Consider the following 16987-nt stretch of genomic DNA (forward strand, 5'->3'; position numbering starts at 1 on the left):
GAGCAGTCAAATTCCAATCATAATGAGGCGTGTAGTGAAGGCAAAGGGGGGATATATCGAAAAATAGCAATGAATTTCATTATTTATCTTTGTACTGCTATTTTTCACAAAATAATTTTTTCTCTCACATTTATATTGTAGATATTTTAATAAGCATTTGTCTACATTTGGTCTGATCAACGAATTAATACTAAAGAAAGACCAAAGTAGAACTTGTTCATGTGAAACTTACTCATCTGAAATTTTTCTTTTCTTTTTCTCAGATTGTCTGGAATCATTCAATTGATGATAATAATCAGATCTGAATCAGACAAATAATAATTGCACAAAAGCAGAAAAATAGTGTTTCAATTACCACAATACAAAAGAGCGATAAATACTCGCCCGTTTTTGCATTGATGAATGGCATAAAGGTTATGACACTAGGATAAAAAATAAAGAATAAACTATATAAACATAGGTTTGTTCACAAATCCCACAGTGTAAAAACCAAATATTTAATGGAACTGTGGAGGCATAATTTGGGCTCTCTGTTGTACTAAAGAGCCAAAATCTAAAATTAAAATTTGTAGAAAAGTTTGAGAACCATTTTGGTAGCAACTTACTTTGACATTTTGGTCAGTTCACAAACTTTATAATAAACCATTGGAGCTTGAATAAAACTATCAGCATCCTCTTGTTTGAAAAATGTTGCAAATAATGAACCCTGAATGAAAACTATAATCAGTAGTGTAGTAGTAATAGTAATCAGTAATGATCTATAGTGCTCATGTGACAATCAACTGGTATCAATGATAAAAAAGGCTGCAATGACATATCAATGGTCATTTAAAACTTCAAAGCTGTGAGAGGCCGAGATCAGGATAAAGGAGTTGAGAATATTGAGTTAGAAGAATGAAGAGCTGTGTTTATTATAAAAGGCCAAAATACCATATTACTGCAATTTGGTAAACGAATTATAAAATCAAGTTTACACATATTAGAATTTAACTATTGTTTAGAACAGGCATGTCCAACCTTTTTAGTGTCGCGGGCCACTTTTACATGAAGAAATTCATTGCGGGCCACAAACGTTATTATTAAACTTAAATACCACCCCATGCCCGATCACGTTAGAATTTGAGCGTCGCTAAATCAACTGACTGAATTGCACAACATATTTGCGGATTCCTGAACACAAGATGAACACAGAGACTCTGAACCATGATATTCAACTCAACTTTCATGTAAAATGCACAACTTTCAAGCATTAATATCCGTGGCATTAAAAACCGAAAGAAAAATAATGAAGTCTGCAATTTTTCTTTTCACCTAGTGCGAAACTTGCTTTTTAATGTCATTGCTCAACTGTTTAATATCAACGGGTATTTTTGATACCGCACAACGTAACTGACTTGTTAAATTATCGTTAATCAGCTTACTCGTATGCTTTGACTTCATAGTTTTCGATTTTGAAAAGAAAGATTTGCACAAATATGTTGTTCCTATTGCCACCGCAATACGCATTGCCATTTGTCTCAGGATGAGAAACTTATCTTCATCGATATATAATTCAAGTTTTCTATCTCTTTGAAACAAGTGTTTCAGTTCCGTACTTGACTGAACATCAATTAATTCAAGTTGCATTTATTCTGGCGCCTCTCCGCCCCCGAATGTCAAATGGAATGCTTCCAACAACTTCTGTAAAATCATATTCTGTGGCGCTTAACAACGCTTTTCTTATGGCAGAGCCGTATGAAATTAAAGCCTCAAATATAGTAAGACTTGATATCATACCAGGAAATTTTTATTTTAAATATGTTTATACTTCCATATTTATATAAACACTTCAAGTGGGCCGCATGCGTCTGCATCAGGTTGGACATTCCTGATTAAGAATACATCATTTAGGGTCAGAGTAATTTCTAGAAATCATGATAATGGAGCAAGTAATAATTCTTACTTTAGTTCAAAAAGCAAAACAAAGCATGATCTGACTGAATAACAATAACTTACTTTAAATTTTTTATCACTTGTCCTTTGTAACTGAACACCTTCTATTCTTCCATATGTTGCAAGAAAATCATTTATATCATCAATGTTTTCTTCACTTTGGAAGCCATTCTAACATACAAAGTCATTTTAAGATGTGAAGGAAATATTATAGCTTTAGATTAGAAAAAATTCTGGTATGTATCACCATTCACCAAAATCAAATTTAAATGGCTAAGCACAGATTTAACGATCAATAGTCAGTGTTGATAGCCATGAGAGTGTTTATATATCAATTCTCAAAAAATATTATGATTTTACACCATTGAGCTCGTACACAAACATATTTTTACTGCAAAGAATTGAAATATAAAATTTCACAATTCTTATGAAAATATAACTGTTTGGATAACTTACAATATGAACTGTTCTAGCTTTAACTTTTCTTCTGTATTCTTCATTATCTTCAGGAATTTCACGATTCGGTTTCCTTCGAATTCTATGATTTTCTGCATCAATCTAAATTTATTAGTGGGTTATAACATATGCAAGAACATGGTATTTTCAATTCATTAACAAGAAGAAATCGTAGACATAGCAAACCTAAAGTAATATATGAACTACCTGCAGACTGAAAAAAATGTACCTGAAAATTGACAAGCACCTTACCTCTAATAATCCAATTTTTGATGTTTTCAATGCTTCTATTATGGTTAATGGTTCAGAACAAATAGATGATAATCTTTTGAATTTTAACATTGTCTCCATTGTAAACCAGCCTTCATCTTTTTTCATTTCATCTCTCATAAAATTGTCTCGCATCAAATTGTAATCTCCGAAGTAGAACTGATAAAAAAAATTCATTTTGATCATAAAGACAATATATTTTTTAATTATAACAGATATTTGCTGATATTGAGCAATAGCTAAACGAGAATATCGGTTGGAAACCGAAGACTTATCGATCGATAGTTAGGGGATCCCCCAAAACAGAAACTGCAGTTTCGATTCATCCGCTCTTGTAACTTGCGCACTGCGCATCGCACACACACACTCAGCGGGTTTCAAAATTCTCTCGCTTTACAAAAATCTAGATCACTATATCAATAATTGATTGATAACTCGCTAAATATACGACATAATTCGCCCAAAATCAATAGGCTTCTGGTCCGAGATAAGATGAATGCACATGCAAAATCTGGAGCAGATTCAATCTCGCTTTCGTGAGATATCGCGTGCATCTAACAGACACACACACAGACAGACAGACATACAAATACCTATCAATATACTAACCGATCTTAAGATCGATAAGTAATGATCCTAATTTCAACAATATTTATTATTTTATTCCTGTATTCCGCAAAGAAATATATACCAAATTAGACAATAATGCGATAGTTGAAGCAGAAGGGGTTTTCAATACTGCAGTACTGAAATATCCTGATACTGGTGATACGAAATCATATTTACCTCAACTTGACGTACTATTCGTCTGATTAGTTTTTCATCTGTTTTATCAGGGACAGCCATGTCCCCATTTTTTGAATCATTCTCAGCAGTTTCTGTCATTGCCACAGGTGATATTACACTGTTACAGGACCTTGACAAAATATTTTTCGTATACCCAGAAACCTATATGACAAAAATTTCTGTAAAACATCATTCCATAAAAACTTGGTTGCCATGATTCTTGATAACACATACTGACATTGACAAAGACAGAAAGATGATACCGGTAGGCCTATACCGGAATCCTGATAAATCCATGGACAGGATTTACATAGGCTATTTATCCAGGGGATGCGGAAGTCGATAAGACGACCCGTGTCTGGTATAGTTTAGTACCACATCCACTTCTAGTTGGCCTGGCTCAACAATTTTTGCATATGTCAATCCCAACCCCCACCTGACTATGTCACTGAAAAATTCGTCATTCCGACGTCACAGTGGCGTAATAAGGCCCACCGAAGTATGCGGATGGTTGTCCAAAACGCACAGACGATAACCCAAAATCAAGCAAGCTATTTTTCTCGTTTTCTCGTCGCAACGATCACGATAGGAGAGAGATCTCCGGCTTTAGCAAGTTCTTATCGGCGGCGCAGATGCCATTTCGGGCGATCGTAATTATACTTTGGCAATCCCTATGACGTAATGGTGACGTCGTAGTGACGTAATTTTTGGATGGCATAGTCAGGTGAGGGTTAGGAATGACATATGCAAAAATCGTTATGCTACGCCCACTGGAAGTACTTGTGGTACTAAACTATACTAGACCCGACGACCCATCCATTACCCAACCCCCATCTTTCGTCAGGTTACTGTTAGGATAGGATAGGATTTACATATTTATCCCGGGGGAGAGGAAAGGGGATAAGACGGCTTATCCATATGGCAAACCACGGCCTCTCGTCCGGTTACCATTCCAAGTCGGTTATGGGATTAGTTTTACTGTATTGTTTGTTTTCGGAAGCATGGACTTGGTGGTGGAGGAAGCGGTAACCGACCAGCGGTTACGTGAACCACCCATCGACGGCGAGGAGTCCAGCAATCCTCTCGCACATAACCATCCCTGCATGGGATTCGAACCTGCGAACCCACGCAGAGTAATTAGAGGTGCGGTGGCGAGCGTATTCGCCGAGCGTTGGAAAAGCCTTAACACACCGGCGGTTACCGGTACGTGAACCACGCTACAGCGGCGAGAAGTCCAGCAATCTTCTCGCACATAATTATTCCCCGGGCGATTTGAGTCTGAGAACAAGCACACTGACACAGGATACGGTAATTAATTAGAGATGGTGCGTCAAGCGTACCGGTACCGGTACCGTATTCCTAACGCAGTAACGCTTACCACTACAGCACTATCAGACTCCAGAACGATGTGCAACATCGCTGATTCTACGGAACAATTACCGTAACTGTTACTTTAACCCAAGTGCTGTGGCCTAAAAGCATTATTTAGTAGAACTGTACAAGTACCGGTACGATATTATACATTGTCAGAGCATGTACAGATGCAAGCCGAAGTGAGCTCAGCCTGACAGCAAGCATGGTTTGCATCACCAGTGCCTGAGCGTGGGCCAGCGTCACGTGAGAGGGAACTGACTTTTACCTATGTTAGATATTTACGGTTAGATCTCTATTTACGATTAGATTTCCTATTCTAAACGTGAATTAATTCCACAAATCCCTCCCTAGAGCACCATCCGATAGACAAAATATGCATACATAATATATATTTTGAAATATTACATATCCTCAAATAAGAACCTTAAAAATCTTAATTTTCTGGCCCGAACTGCTGCCGATATACATAAATTTTAACGTACCTTGTGAATATTATAACAGTAATAAAAAATCTTTCCGGAATAACATGCTGCTAGTATTTAAAAATCATGTATTGTCTATTGTAATATTTTTATTCAAAAAAATACTGGACGTGCTGAATGCTGATACGCTCTGAAAATCATCAAAACAGCCATATATGGGAAGCGTAATTTAGTTTACAGGAAATTTTTTTTTTTATTATCTCTTGACCAGAATTAAAAATCACCAAAATATAATGACCTGCTATATAGAGGACTTGCACAGGTCACGTGACTTTGTTACTGGACGGCAATAAATCAAAAATGTCCATTTGGCTCCTGTCAGTTGCAAGTCGGATTAAACGTTTCCGTTTTGTTTGGCTGTTGAAAATGGTTATTTCGTATTGTTCCGTTGGCTGTACGTATATTATAGACAACGAAATGGATCTTAAGTTTTATTCCACTGATTTCAAAAGATCCGGAACGTCGCGCAATGTGGATATCATCTATTGCCTATTGCAGTATTAGCGGAACTGCTTGGTGTCAAGTCCAGAAGCCATCTCACTTGTGTTTCACTGTTTGCGGACAGCACTTCGTTGATGGTGAGCAATGACATTAAACAACATGATGCGCAACTCCGGCATTTTTGGCCGAAGATCGTATTCGATAGCACGCTCCAATGCACATACTTGACGAGACGAAAACGAGCGGATGTGTGCTGTATTCAAGGCGTAGCACGAATGGTGTTCGTGCCTGCTTCGACAGTTGTTGTCGATTTTAATGATATTTTGGAAAGTTAAGGTAAAAAGAAATCGGAAAAAGGTAAGGTAAATACTATTGTGGTATATGACACCCGGGCATCGCACTGTTAAGTACATGTGGGAAAGCCAGCCTTTGTCAAATACTACGAAGTTATTAATTCAGTACGGTACGTAGTTGCCCATTTGCCAAATTACATATTTACTTACCCCTTATGCCTGGTTTCAAAAAGTTCATGCACCTCCAGTTAGATTTTTTTAATCAGTGAGGATATTTACTCATTGTTGATTGCTGCTCATTGTAACATACTATTGCGCATTCACTTATATTTGCGTATTGAATCAAAGTGTTAACAAGTTCACCTAACATTTCACTCATACCGGTCTATCTTGTATAGTCTGATCTCTCAAGTATTTGGAGCCGCGAATGCTTGTAATTTTCTGACTAAACCCTTTTAATAGTTGGTTTATATACCAAATTCAGTAAAATATGAGATATTGGATTTATTAGCTTTTCCATTCTAAATCATATAGACTGCTTTATTTATTCTTAACGAAAATTAATAAATCTCCTCTCTTTCTTCAGATGTGAAAGTTGTGGACAAACCTTGGTAAGCATTGCGAGACTTCTGCAGCACAAGAGGCAATAGCAGAAATAGTAAGTATATCAATCAAGAAATTAAGCCGGCATAAAGCAAAACTTTCAACTAATTTCCTATTATTTATTCACAGGACAACTATAGCAGAAGGGGAGATATCACAACTATAGCAGAAGGGGAGATATCAGAAGTCTGGCGACATATCAGTGACAGTGTGATTCCAAGAAATATAATTAGAGTACTCCATAAATGTTTGCAATAGAAAAACAACCTATGGAGGCATGCAAAGACATTTGACCCTCCGGTAGAGTTGTGCATGGCCCCCACATCCTGCAGGGCTTGAGGAAAAGAACTAAAAATTCTAAAGCGTAAGATTGCATAAGCGGTCTTATTTGTAAAAAGGCACAAAACACGCCAGACATACTTAAAACAGCTTTGGAAAATGAGGATTACGGGTAACGCACTGCACCTGTGTTATATTTGGTTCATCAACTTTTGGTAGTACTATAGAAGAAATTACGGAAGGGGTATAATCATCATTCATGATAAAATACTATCATATATTTTTTGGACAACTTCAATCTAGACCAGGGATCTCAAACTCGCGGCCCCAGAAAACTTCCAGTGCGGCCCTCGAACGCTTAACAATAATTGTAATAGTATTTTGGAAGTTTTTTTTTTATCTAAATGTAATAGATTTTTCAAACCTTTTAAAGTGAGATTGATTATCCACACAGAAAACAGTTTACTGAAAGTAGTTTTGGAATATTAAATTTTTTTTGTCCACGTTTTGACCCAATTAAGAATACACATCAAGCTAGCAAAAGAATACTTGAATAAAACACTTGAGTGATTAAATTAAACGCAAAGTACATGAAGAAGGTGGCATTTTCGAAGAAAATGGGAGTTGCAATATTTCTGCTTTCCACAAAATTTCGAAGCACATTGTTTAATTTGTCATATTTCCATCAATACAATGAAAAAACACAATAAGCTCAGAGGTCAATATGACAAATTCGAAGACCAACTTTGAACAGAAAATTGCCATGTGTTTGTATATTAATATAATTATACAACGACTTGGTTACTAAAAATCAATATCAATAATAATTCAAGCAATCCTATGCCACGCAATGTGGTGCGAAATGTCTTGTCGAAAAAATCTGTCATTTGTTTTTTTACTGATCTATACATGAAATGATAAAAGTAACTTTTTTGCATTACTGGAATTAATTAAACATTCGCAAAGATCCAGATTAACCCATGATCATGTGGCCTCGTTAGTTAGAGTTGGTACTATAAAATCATTTCAGCCTGGCCTTAGTATGCTGGTGACACAAAAAAAAGATGCCAAACGTCAGGACAAATGTAATTATTAAAACGTTGAGTTTATACTGTAGTATTTTTGTTAATTTTAAGTTCATATATTTAGATTAAGTTATTTTTAGTGTATGTATTATTCTTTCCTTATCCAAAGCTTGTTCAAAAATGATTTTGATGGTTGTACATAGAATTTTATGATTTTTTATAATAAATACAGTAACTTGCAAATGTTGCAATAATAGTGGAATGCAAATATTAATATGTAATTGCATTTGAAATTGGAGAAAATAATAAAACTTAATCCAACTGTTTAGTTGCATCACAATATATGTCACAAACTAAAACTATCTTAAAAATATCTTTCAAGTATACATTAACAAAAACTGTTAAAAACTTGCGGCCCTTTTTACAATTTTCAAAATGCAATGCGGCTCTCGAAAACCCATGAGTTTGACACCACTGATCTATTCTAGACGATTCAAGCATTGCTTTGGGAAATAATATCACTTCAATTAAATTGAAATAATCTCGCTATATTAAATACAAAATCGTTGCTATCATAAAGGTAAACCAATTCAGCCACTCGAAATATATTGGCCTTCACAAAGCAATGGAGGCAAAATTGAGAGTTCATGAGCTATGAACATTTGTTCTTTTCTTTGTCTTGAACTTTTCATACTCCACAGCCCCTATTAATTTTTTATAATTTTAATTACCATGTAATGGTCATACATATCTTTAACTTGTATTTTCTGTCATGATGTATTATCTCAATGTGCCAAACTATTAATTAGTGTGCATATTTTGCTTCCAGATGACATAAATGTATTGTCTTGTTTATTACATCAGCTTGGAGTATTGACAAGAAAAGGTGCCAGTAAATTAGGTAAAAAAATTTTTAACTCTTTGTTATAATCAGAATTCACAATCAATAGAAATTATAAACAGCCAACAATCAATGAGAATTATATGCGAAATCCCTCAGAATAAATTTGTCTAAAATCGGAGGAAGGCAAAAAATATAGGTAGTTTCCACTTTCCATCCACACAAGCATTTCAAGAAAACTTGCTCGAGCCAAACTAAATGAGCATCGTCAGGTGATCGGTAAGGCTGCAAGTTGAATTCAGCCGCCCTGCAACCTCCTGCATAGAAGATAATATTAATTAGTGGGCTATGAGCTAAATTCCTAAATTTAAACAAACCTATCTACGATGCATTATGTACCAGCAATGTTACCTACGATTAACTGAATATGTAATATGTCTAATAAATTCACCTACAAAAGCAAGTTCGATAGGTGCAAACTTTGTGTTATGGAATTGTATCACAGCACAGTTTTGTATGACACCCTCTTTAAATGAAATTTCAATGATTAAGCGCAAACATTAAAATTACTAACTTTGAACTTTGTCATTATCTGCAAAATGTTCCACACAAATATTTCCGCTATCGCGTTTGTAATCTTCTCTGATAAAAAAAACGTCTATGATGTCCAGAATTGCTCTTTACAGCTTGCCCGCCATTCCAGCTTTCCAAGTGAGCAAAACTTCTTAGATATAGAGATTATTTTGTTTCGTTACAGGCGCAAAAATGCAGGTACTACACGTAAAAAAGACGCCGAGTAGCAAAAGCGAGCGGAAAACGGACGCGAAAGGTGACGAGAAATATGTGCATTGGAGCGTATCATGAAATACAATCTTTCGCCTGTAGTCTTATGGAGTGACGTCAGAGTTGCCTATCATGTTGTTTAATGTCATTGTGGTGAGTGATAATGTGGTGATAGTGTGCCGTTATCAATTTATTTAAATATTCACAAGCTCCCTCATTTCAATGGAAAGCAGATGACAAACTACTGTTATTAGTAGGCCTAGGCGTGGGCCTACTTGCAGTTGCAGACTAGTAAGACAGTACCGAATTAATAATCAATTGCTATAGGGTATTGTTTTCCTAATTAGCAGGTAATCTATTACTAAGTGTGAAAAGTTGAATAGATAACTAAAGTTTAACACCATGGGGCCTGGAAAAAATAACCAGAATTCAATTGAATTCGCCATCTAGGAATACGCTCGCCACCGCATCTCTTATCACCCTGGCAGTTTCACAGGTTTCAATCCCATGCGGGGATAGTTTTGTGCAAGAGGACTGCAGCTCTACTCCCACCGAGGGTGGTTCACATGACCGCTGATCGGTTACGACCATTCCCCACCATCCAAGTCCATGCTTCTGAAGTGAAAACAAATAACTGGCTCCCCCCAGATAAATCCTATCTGAATGGTGCTTGTACAACTGATCCAAAATGTCTTTTTTATTGTCATTGGTGAAAAAGATATGCTACCCGAAATCAAATTCATTTACGACTAGTGGCTGTGGTGGGATATGGACATAAATTTCACACTCCTTGTTCGTTAGATTTTATGAAAACTCCATATGTATCCATTATCTTACATATATGGGTGCGACCATGGAATAGATGGATGGCAAAGTATAAGTTGCAACAAGACCACAGTGGCACAAGACCTCAGCTCGCATGACTTGATAATACATCCTCAGTATCCTTTTATTGATGCTTATCGTAATGACAAAGTAACTTGTGATTACTGTGGATTGGTGTAGATAAAGTGTCAATTGTGCTTTAACGAAAGCAACTTCAAGACGACCCTATCAAGAAAAAAAATTGTTTCGATGGGTCTGGAGTGAAGGTTTCAGTCTAAAGTTGGACACCGATACTACAACCAGATACAGTTGCCAATGCAACTCAGCGAGGCGTAATATTGCGACTTTGTGATCTGAAAGAAAATTCTGATGGGTAGCCGGCTAGCCGCAACATTTTGTTTAAAGAATATTATGAGATATGACTTAAGAGTCTAAAGTTTTATTTGAGAGGGGTGTAACCCAAGCTAATTTGCAAATGGTATTCATGGTACCAAATGTATCACACACTTTACAGTAATTATAAATTATATTTGAAAAATAAAGCACATCAAAAATGTATTTTTAAAAAACAATTGGTTTTATCTGCAGATACTAGGTTGATATTGAGATTGACCATTTCAATGCTAAATTTTCTTTAGTCAAAAGGCACACTTGATTCGCAAAGATTCGTGAATGCGCACAGTTCACCAATTTGTCCAATGTTTGGATTCCATAGGCAGGAGGTTGTGGATCGGTGCTGCTCAGGATGGGATATTTTTGCCTATAAATGCATATTACGTGTTTCACATGAATCCATCGTGCTCAGATTCGACTGTTTTCAAGGTTTGGAGGCTCCAACAGCTTAATTTTATCGATACACAAGAGAATTTTCAGTGTGGCATGCATGGGTCAGTTGGAGTCACTGACCTCAAGATATCTATAAGCAAGGATAAGATAACCTGGAAGTAACATTCCATAATTTAGAGTAAAAAATGTATCTGCCTCCACAGCCCTTTCAAATGGAAGATATGACGCCTCGGGGGTAATTTCTATCAAATATTTTACAGTATCATGTGAAAATGTTGTATCTAGTGAGAAGGGGCGTAGGCGGCTTCTTTTAAAGTGTGGTAGATCTAGTCGAAAGACATATTAAATGTTTATGCTAACAACTGCAAAGTAATATTGCAACGCATACAAGTTAACAGAATTTGTTGAAATGGTCCTGCCTTTTGCCTTTCTTCAAAATCCCCTTTTCTAACTATTCTCTTCCTCTCTGGAGATGGCGAAAATTCAAATATCGATGGGACATATAAGCAGCTGATAATGGGTTATCTTCCCTTTTTTTCTGAAAATAAATTAAACACTAATCAATAATCATCATTTGACAGTGCCAAGTTTGTGTATCAGATCAGTAATAAATTACCTGCTAACTAATAAAACAATCAGACAACACCTTCTGACCATTAATGAAGATTTCTTTCAATTTAAAACGCAACTATGCCTACCAATGTGGGTAGTTTTTAGGATAGAATTTATCTGGGGTTTGGGACAGATTGCAAGGTGCAACATCGTACGATTACCATTCTATGTCGGGATTAGTTAGCCAGTTATTTGTTTTAGAAGAATGGACTTGATGGTGGGGGATATCGTAATCGACCAGCGGTCGTGTGAACAATGACATAAAACAACATGATGCGCAACTCCGGCATTTTTGGCCGAAGATCGTATTCGATAGCACGCTCCAATGCACATACTTGACGAGACGAAAACGAGCGGATGTGTGTTGCTTTCAAGGCATAGCACGAATGGTGTTCGAGGTTGCTTCGACAATTGTTGTGGTTTTTAATGATATGTGGAAAATTGAAGGTAAAAATAAATCGAAAAAAGTAAGGTAAATACTATTGTTGTATATCACACCCGGGCATCGCACTGTTAAGTACATGCGGAAAAGCCAGCTTTTGTCAAATACTACGAAGTTATTAATTCAGTACGGTACGTAGTTGCCCATTTGCCGAAATTGCATATTTACTTACCCCTTATGGTTTCAAATAGTTCATGCACCTCCATTTAGATTTTTTTAATCAGTGAGGATATATACTTATTGCTGTAACATACTATTGCTCATTCACTTTTATTTGCGTATTGAATCAACGGGTTAACAAGTTCACCTAAAATTTCCTCATACCGGTCTATATTGTATAGTCTGATCTCTCAAGTATTTGGAGCCACGAATGCTTATAATTTTCTGACTAAACCCCTTTATTAGTTAGTTTATATACCAAATTCAGTAAAACATTTTTTACAAAAAACATAAGATATTGGATTTATTAGCTTTTCCATTCTGAATCATATAGACTGCTTTATTTATTCTTAACGAAAATTAATACATCTCCTCTCCTACAGATGTGAAAGTTGTGGACAGACCTGTCTAAGCATTGTGAGACTCCTGCAGCACAAGAGGCAATAGCAATAATAGTGAGTATATCAATCAAGAAATTAGGCCGACATAAAACAAAACTTTCAACTATTCGTCTAACCTCAATTTCCTATTATTTATTCACAGGACAACTGTAGCTGAAGGGGAGATATCAGAAGTCTGGCGACATATCAGTGACAGTTTGATTCCAAGAAATATGATTAGAATACTCCATAAATGTTTGCAATAGAAGAACAACCTATGGAGGAATGCAAAGACATTTGACCCTCCGGTAAAGTTGTGTATGGCCCCTACATCCTGCAGGGCTTGAGGGAAATAACTAAAAATTCCAAAGCGTAAGATTACATAAGCGGTCTTCTTTGTAAAAAGGCACAAAATATGCCAGACATACTTTAAACAGCTTTGAAAAATGAGGATTACGGTTCACTGACTACACCTGTGTTATATTTGGTTCATCAAATTTTGGTAGTACTATAGAAGAAATTCAGAAAAGGGTATAATCATGATTCATGATAAAATAATGTTATATATTTTGGACAACTTCAATCTAGACCAGGGATGTCAAACTCGCGGCCCCAGAGAACTTCCAGTGCGGCCCTCGAACGCTTAACAATAATTGTAATAGTATTTTGGAATTTTTTTTATTTAAATGTAAAAGATTTTTCAAACCTTTTAAAGTGAAATTGAATATTCACACAGAAAACAATTTACTGAAAGTAGTTTTAGAAAGGTCATTTTTTTTGTTCACATTTTGACTCAATTAAGAATACACATCAAGCTAGCAAAAGAATACTGAATAAAACACTTGAGTGATTAAATTAAAGTACACGAAGAAGGTGGCATTTTTGAAGAAAATGGGAGTTGCAATATTTCTGCATTTCACAAAATTCTGAAGCACATTGTTTAATTTGTCATATTTCCATCAGTACAATGAAAAACACAATAAGCTCAGCAGTCAATATGACAAATTCGAAGACCAACTCCGAACAGAAAATTTTCATGTGTTTGTATATTAATATAAATATGCAACGACTTAGTTACTAAAAATCAATATCAATAATAATTCAAGCAATCCAATGCCATGCAATGTAGCGTGAAATGTCTTGTCGAAAAAATCTGTCATTTGTTTTTTTACTGATCTATACATGAAATGATAAAAGTAACTTTTTTGCATTACTGGAATTAATTAAACTTTTGCAAAGATACAGATTAACCCATGATCATGCGACCTCGTTAGTTAGAGTTGGTACTATAAAATCATTTCAGCCTTGCCTTAGTATGCTGGTGACACAAAAAAGATGCCAAACGTCAGGACAAATGTAATTAAAAAAACATTGAGTTTATACTGTAGTATTTTTGTTAATTTTAGGTTCATATATTTAGATTAAGTCATTTTTAGTGTATATATTATTCTTTCCTTAACCAAGGCTTGTTCAAAAATGATTTTGATGGTTGTACATGGAATTTTATGATTTTTTGTAATAAATACAGTAACTTGCAATAATAGTGGAATGCAAATATTAATATGTAATTGCATTTGAAATTAAAGAAAATAATAAAACTTAATCCAACTGATTAGTTGCATCACAATATATGTCACAAACTAAAACTATCTGAAAAATATCTCTCGAGTATACATTATCAAAAACTGTTTGCGGCCCTTTTTACAATTTCCAACATGCAATGCGGCTCTCGAAACCCATGAGTTTGACACCACTGATCTATTCTAGACGATTCAAGCATTGCTTTGGGAAATAATATCACTTCAATTAAATTGAAAAAAAATCTCGCTATATTAAATACAAAACCGTTGCTATCATAAAGGTAAACCAATTCAGCCACTCGGAATATATTGGCCTTCACAAAGCAATGGAGGCAGAATTGAGAGTTCATGAGCTATGCACTTTTGTTCTTTTCTTTTTCTTGAACTTTTCATACTCCACAGCCTCTATTAATTTTTTTTTAATTTTAATTACCATGTGATGGCCATACATACTGTATCTTTGTATTTTCTGTCATGATGTATTATCTCAATGTGTCAAACTTTTAATTAGTGTGTATATTTTGCTTGCAGATGACATGAATGTATTGTCTTGCTTATTACCTCAGCTTGGAGTATTGACAAGAAAAAAGTGCCCGTAAATTACGTAAAAAATGTTTAACTCTTTGATATAATCAGAATTCACATTTAATAGGAATTATAAACAGCCAACAATCAATGAGAATTATATGCAAAATTCCTCAGATTGAATTTGTCTTCTAAAATCGGAGGAAGGCAAAACATACAGGTAGTTTCCATTCACACAAGTCTTTCAAGAAGACTTTCTCGAGACAAACTAAATGAGCATCGTCAGGTGATTGGTAAGGCTGCAAGTTGAATCAGCCCTGCAATCTCCTGCATAGAAGATAATATTAATTAGCGGGCTATGAGCTAAATTCCTAAATTTAGACACAAACCTATCTACGAGGCATTATGTACCAGTAATGTTACCTACGATTAACTGAATATGTAATATGTCTAATAAATTCACCTACTAAAACAAGTTCGATAGGTGCAAACTTTGTGTTATGGAATTGTATCACAGCACCTTTAAGAGAAGTAAAAACAGTTTTGCTGTTTTGTGTGACACCCTCTTTAAATGAAATTTCAATGTTTAAGCGCAAACATTAAAATTACTAACTTTGAACTTTGTCATTATCTGCAAAATGTTTTACACAAATCTTTACGCTATCGCGTTTGTAATATTCTCTAATAAAAAAAACGTCTATGATGTTCAGAATTACTCTTTACAGCTTGTCTGCCATTCCAGCTTTCCAAATGAGCAAAACTTCTCAGATATAGAGATTATTTTCTTTCGTTACAGGCGCAAAAAGGCAGGTACTACACGTAAAGAAGACGCCGAGTAGCAAAAGCAAGCGGAAAACCGTCGCGAAAGGCGACGAGAAATATGTGCATTGGAGCGTATCATGAAATACAATCTTTCGCATGTAGTCTTATGGAGTGACGTCAGAGTTGCCTATCATGTTGTTTAATGTCATTGGTGTGAACCACCCTCAGTGGGAGGAGAGCTGCAATCCCCTCGCACATAACTATTCCCGCATGGGATTGAAACCTGTGAAACTCCCAGCAGGGGGATTCAGAGATGCGGTAGCAAGCGTATTCTTAGATGGAGAATTCAAACTTTAGTTATCTACTCAACTTTTCACACTTACTAATAGATTACCTGCTAACTAGGGAAACAATACCTTATGACAATTATTGATTAATACCTTACATAAGTCAAGTCTACCAATAACAGTAGTTTGTCATCTGCTTTCCATTGAAATGAGGGAGCTTATGAATATTTAAAAAAATTGATAACAGCACATTATGACTCACCATCAACGAAGTGCTGTCCGCAAACAGTGAAACACAAGTGAGATGGCTTCTGGACTTGACACCAAGCAGTCCTGCCAATAGATGACATCCACATTGCGCGACGTTCCGGATCTTTTGAAAACAGTGGAATATAACTGAAGATCCATTTCGTTGTTTATACTATACGTACAGCCACTGGAACAATACGAAATAACCATTTTCAACAGCCAAACAAAACGGAAACGTATAATTCGACTTGCAACTGACAGGAGCCAAATGGACGTTTTTGTTTTATTGCCGTCCAGTAAACAAGGTCACGTGACCCGTGCAAGTCCTCTATGGACCTTTCCCCAAGCATCGACTTCCTTGTTTACTTCGTGACATTGGCCAATCAGTAAGATGCAAAAAGTGACGTAACAATGCCCCCTTTTCGCATACGCTCAGACACTTTTCTCACTCAGACAGATTTTTGAACTCTATTCGTTAGTTTTCAGTCGTGTTTCGGGAACTTAAATAAAAATCAGATAATTCAATGATCACTCTGTCTTCCTAGGAGTTTTAATTTAATTGCAGTAATAAAAATTAGTGTAGAAATAGTTGTGATAGACTAGCCTGAAATTCTTTACCGGTACTTTTAAAAAACAGATTGTTGTATGCGATGAATCGTAATGATGGTTTGAAATACATACCCCATTTTACAGGCGCCAACTCGCAAACACACTTTTAAAATAGCCCCGAAAATTTTGCAATGGTAAAGTATAGGAAGAATTTTCCGGGGGTCAAAGGTCGGGGAAAGGTCCATAGAATAAATAAAACACAAAGT

At 35.7% G+C, this 16987-nt stretch overlaps 1 protein-coding gene and 1 long non-coding RNA gene across 4 annotated transcripts in view; one reads left to right on the top strand and one right to left on the bottom strand.

Moving 5' to 3' along the window:
- Positions 1-16987, bottom strand: part of LOC120348237 (lupus La protein homolog) — a 57356-nt gene that overhangs the window by 6483 nt on the left and 33886 nt on the right. Inside the window, exons 2-7 of the mRNA XM_078110357.1 lie at positions 3445-3623; positions 2641-2817; positions 2389-2490; positions 1996-2103; positions 606-706; positions 233-301 (exon numbers count right to left, since the gene is read on the bottom strand). Coding sequence (XP_077966483.1) covers positions 233-301; positions 606-706; positions 1996-2103; positions 2389-2490; positions 2641-2817; positions 3445-3543 — 656 coding nt within the window. The 5' untranslated portion in view covers positions 3544-3623. The remainder of the gene's footprint in view (positions 1-232; positions 302-605; positions 707-1995; positions 2104-2388; positions 2491-2640; positions 2818-3444; positions 3624-16987) is intronic.
- LOC144425148 (uncharacterized) lies at positions 12061-15845 on the top strand. Of its 3 annotated transcripts, XR_013477312.1 has the most exons (4): positions 12061-12235; positions 12773-12844; positions 12933-13077; positions 14881-15845. It is a non-coding gene; the product is annotated as an uncharacterized LOC144425148 (long non-coding RNA). The 3 variants fall into 3 exon arrangements; XR_013477310.1 differs by lacking the exon at positions 12061-12235 and having other exon boundaries at positions 12256-12844; XR_013477313.1 differs by lacking the exon at positions 12061-12235 and having other exon boundaries at positions 12256-12844; positions 15671-15845.

The sequence above is a fragment of the Styela clava genome, chromosome 1 (assembly GCF_964204865.1).
Source record: "Styela clava chromosome 1, kaStyClav1.hap1.2, whole genome shotgun sequence".
In the NCBI taxonomy this organism is placed as follows: domain Eukaryota; kingdom Metazoa; phylum Chordata; class Ascidiacea; order Stolidobranchia; family Styelidae; genus Styela; species Styela clava.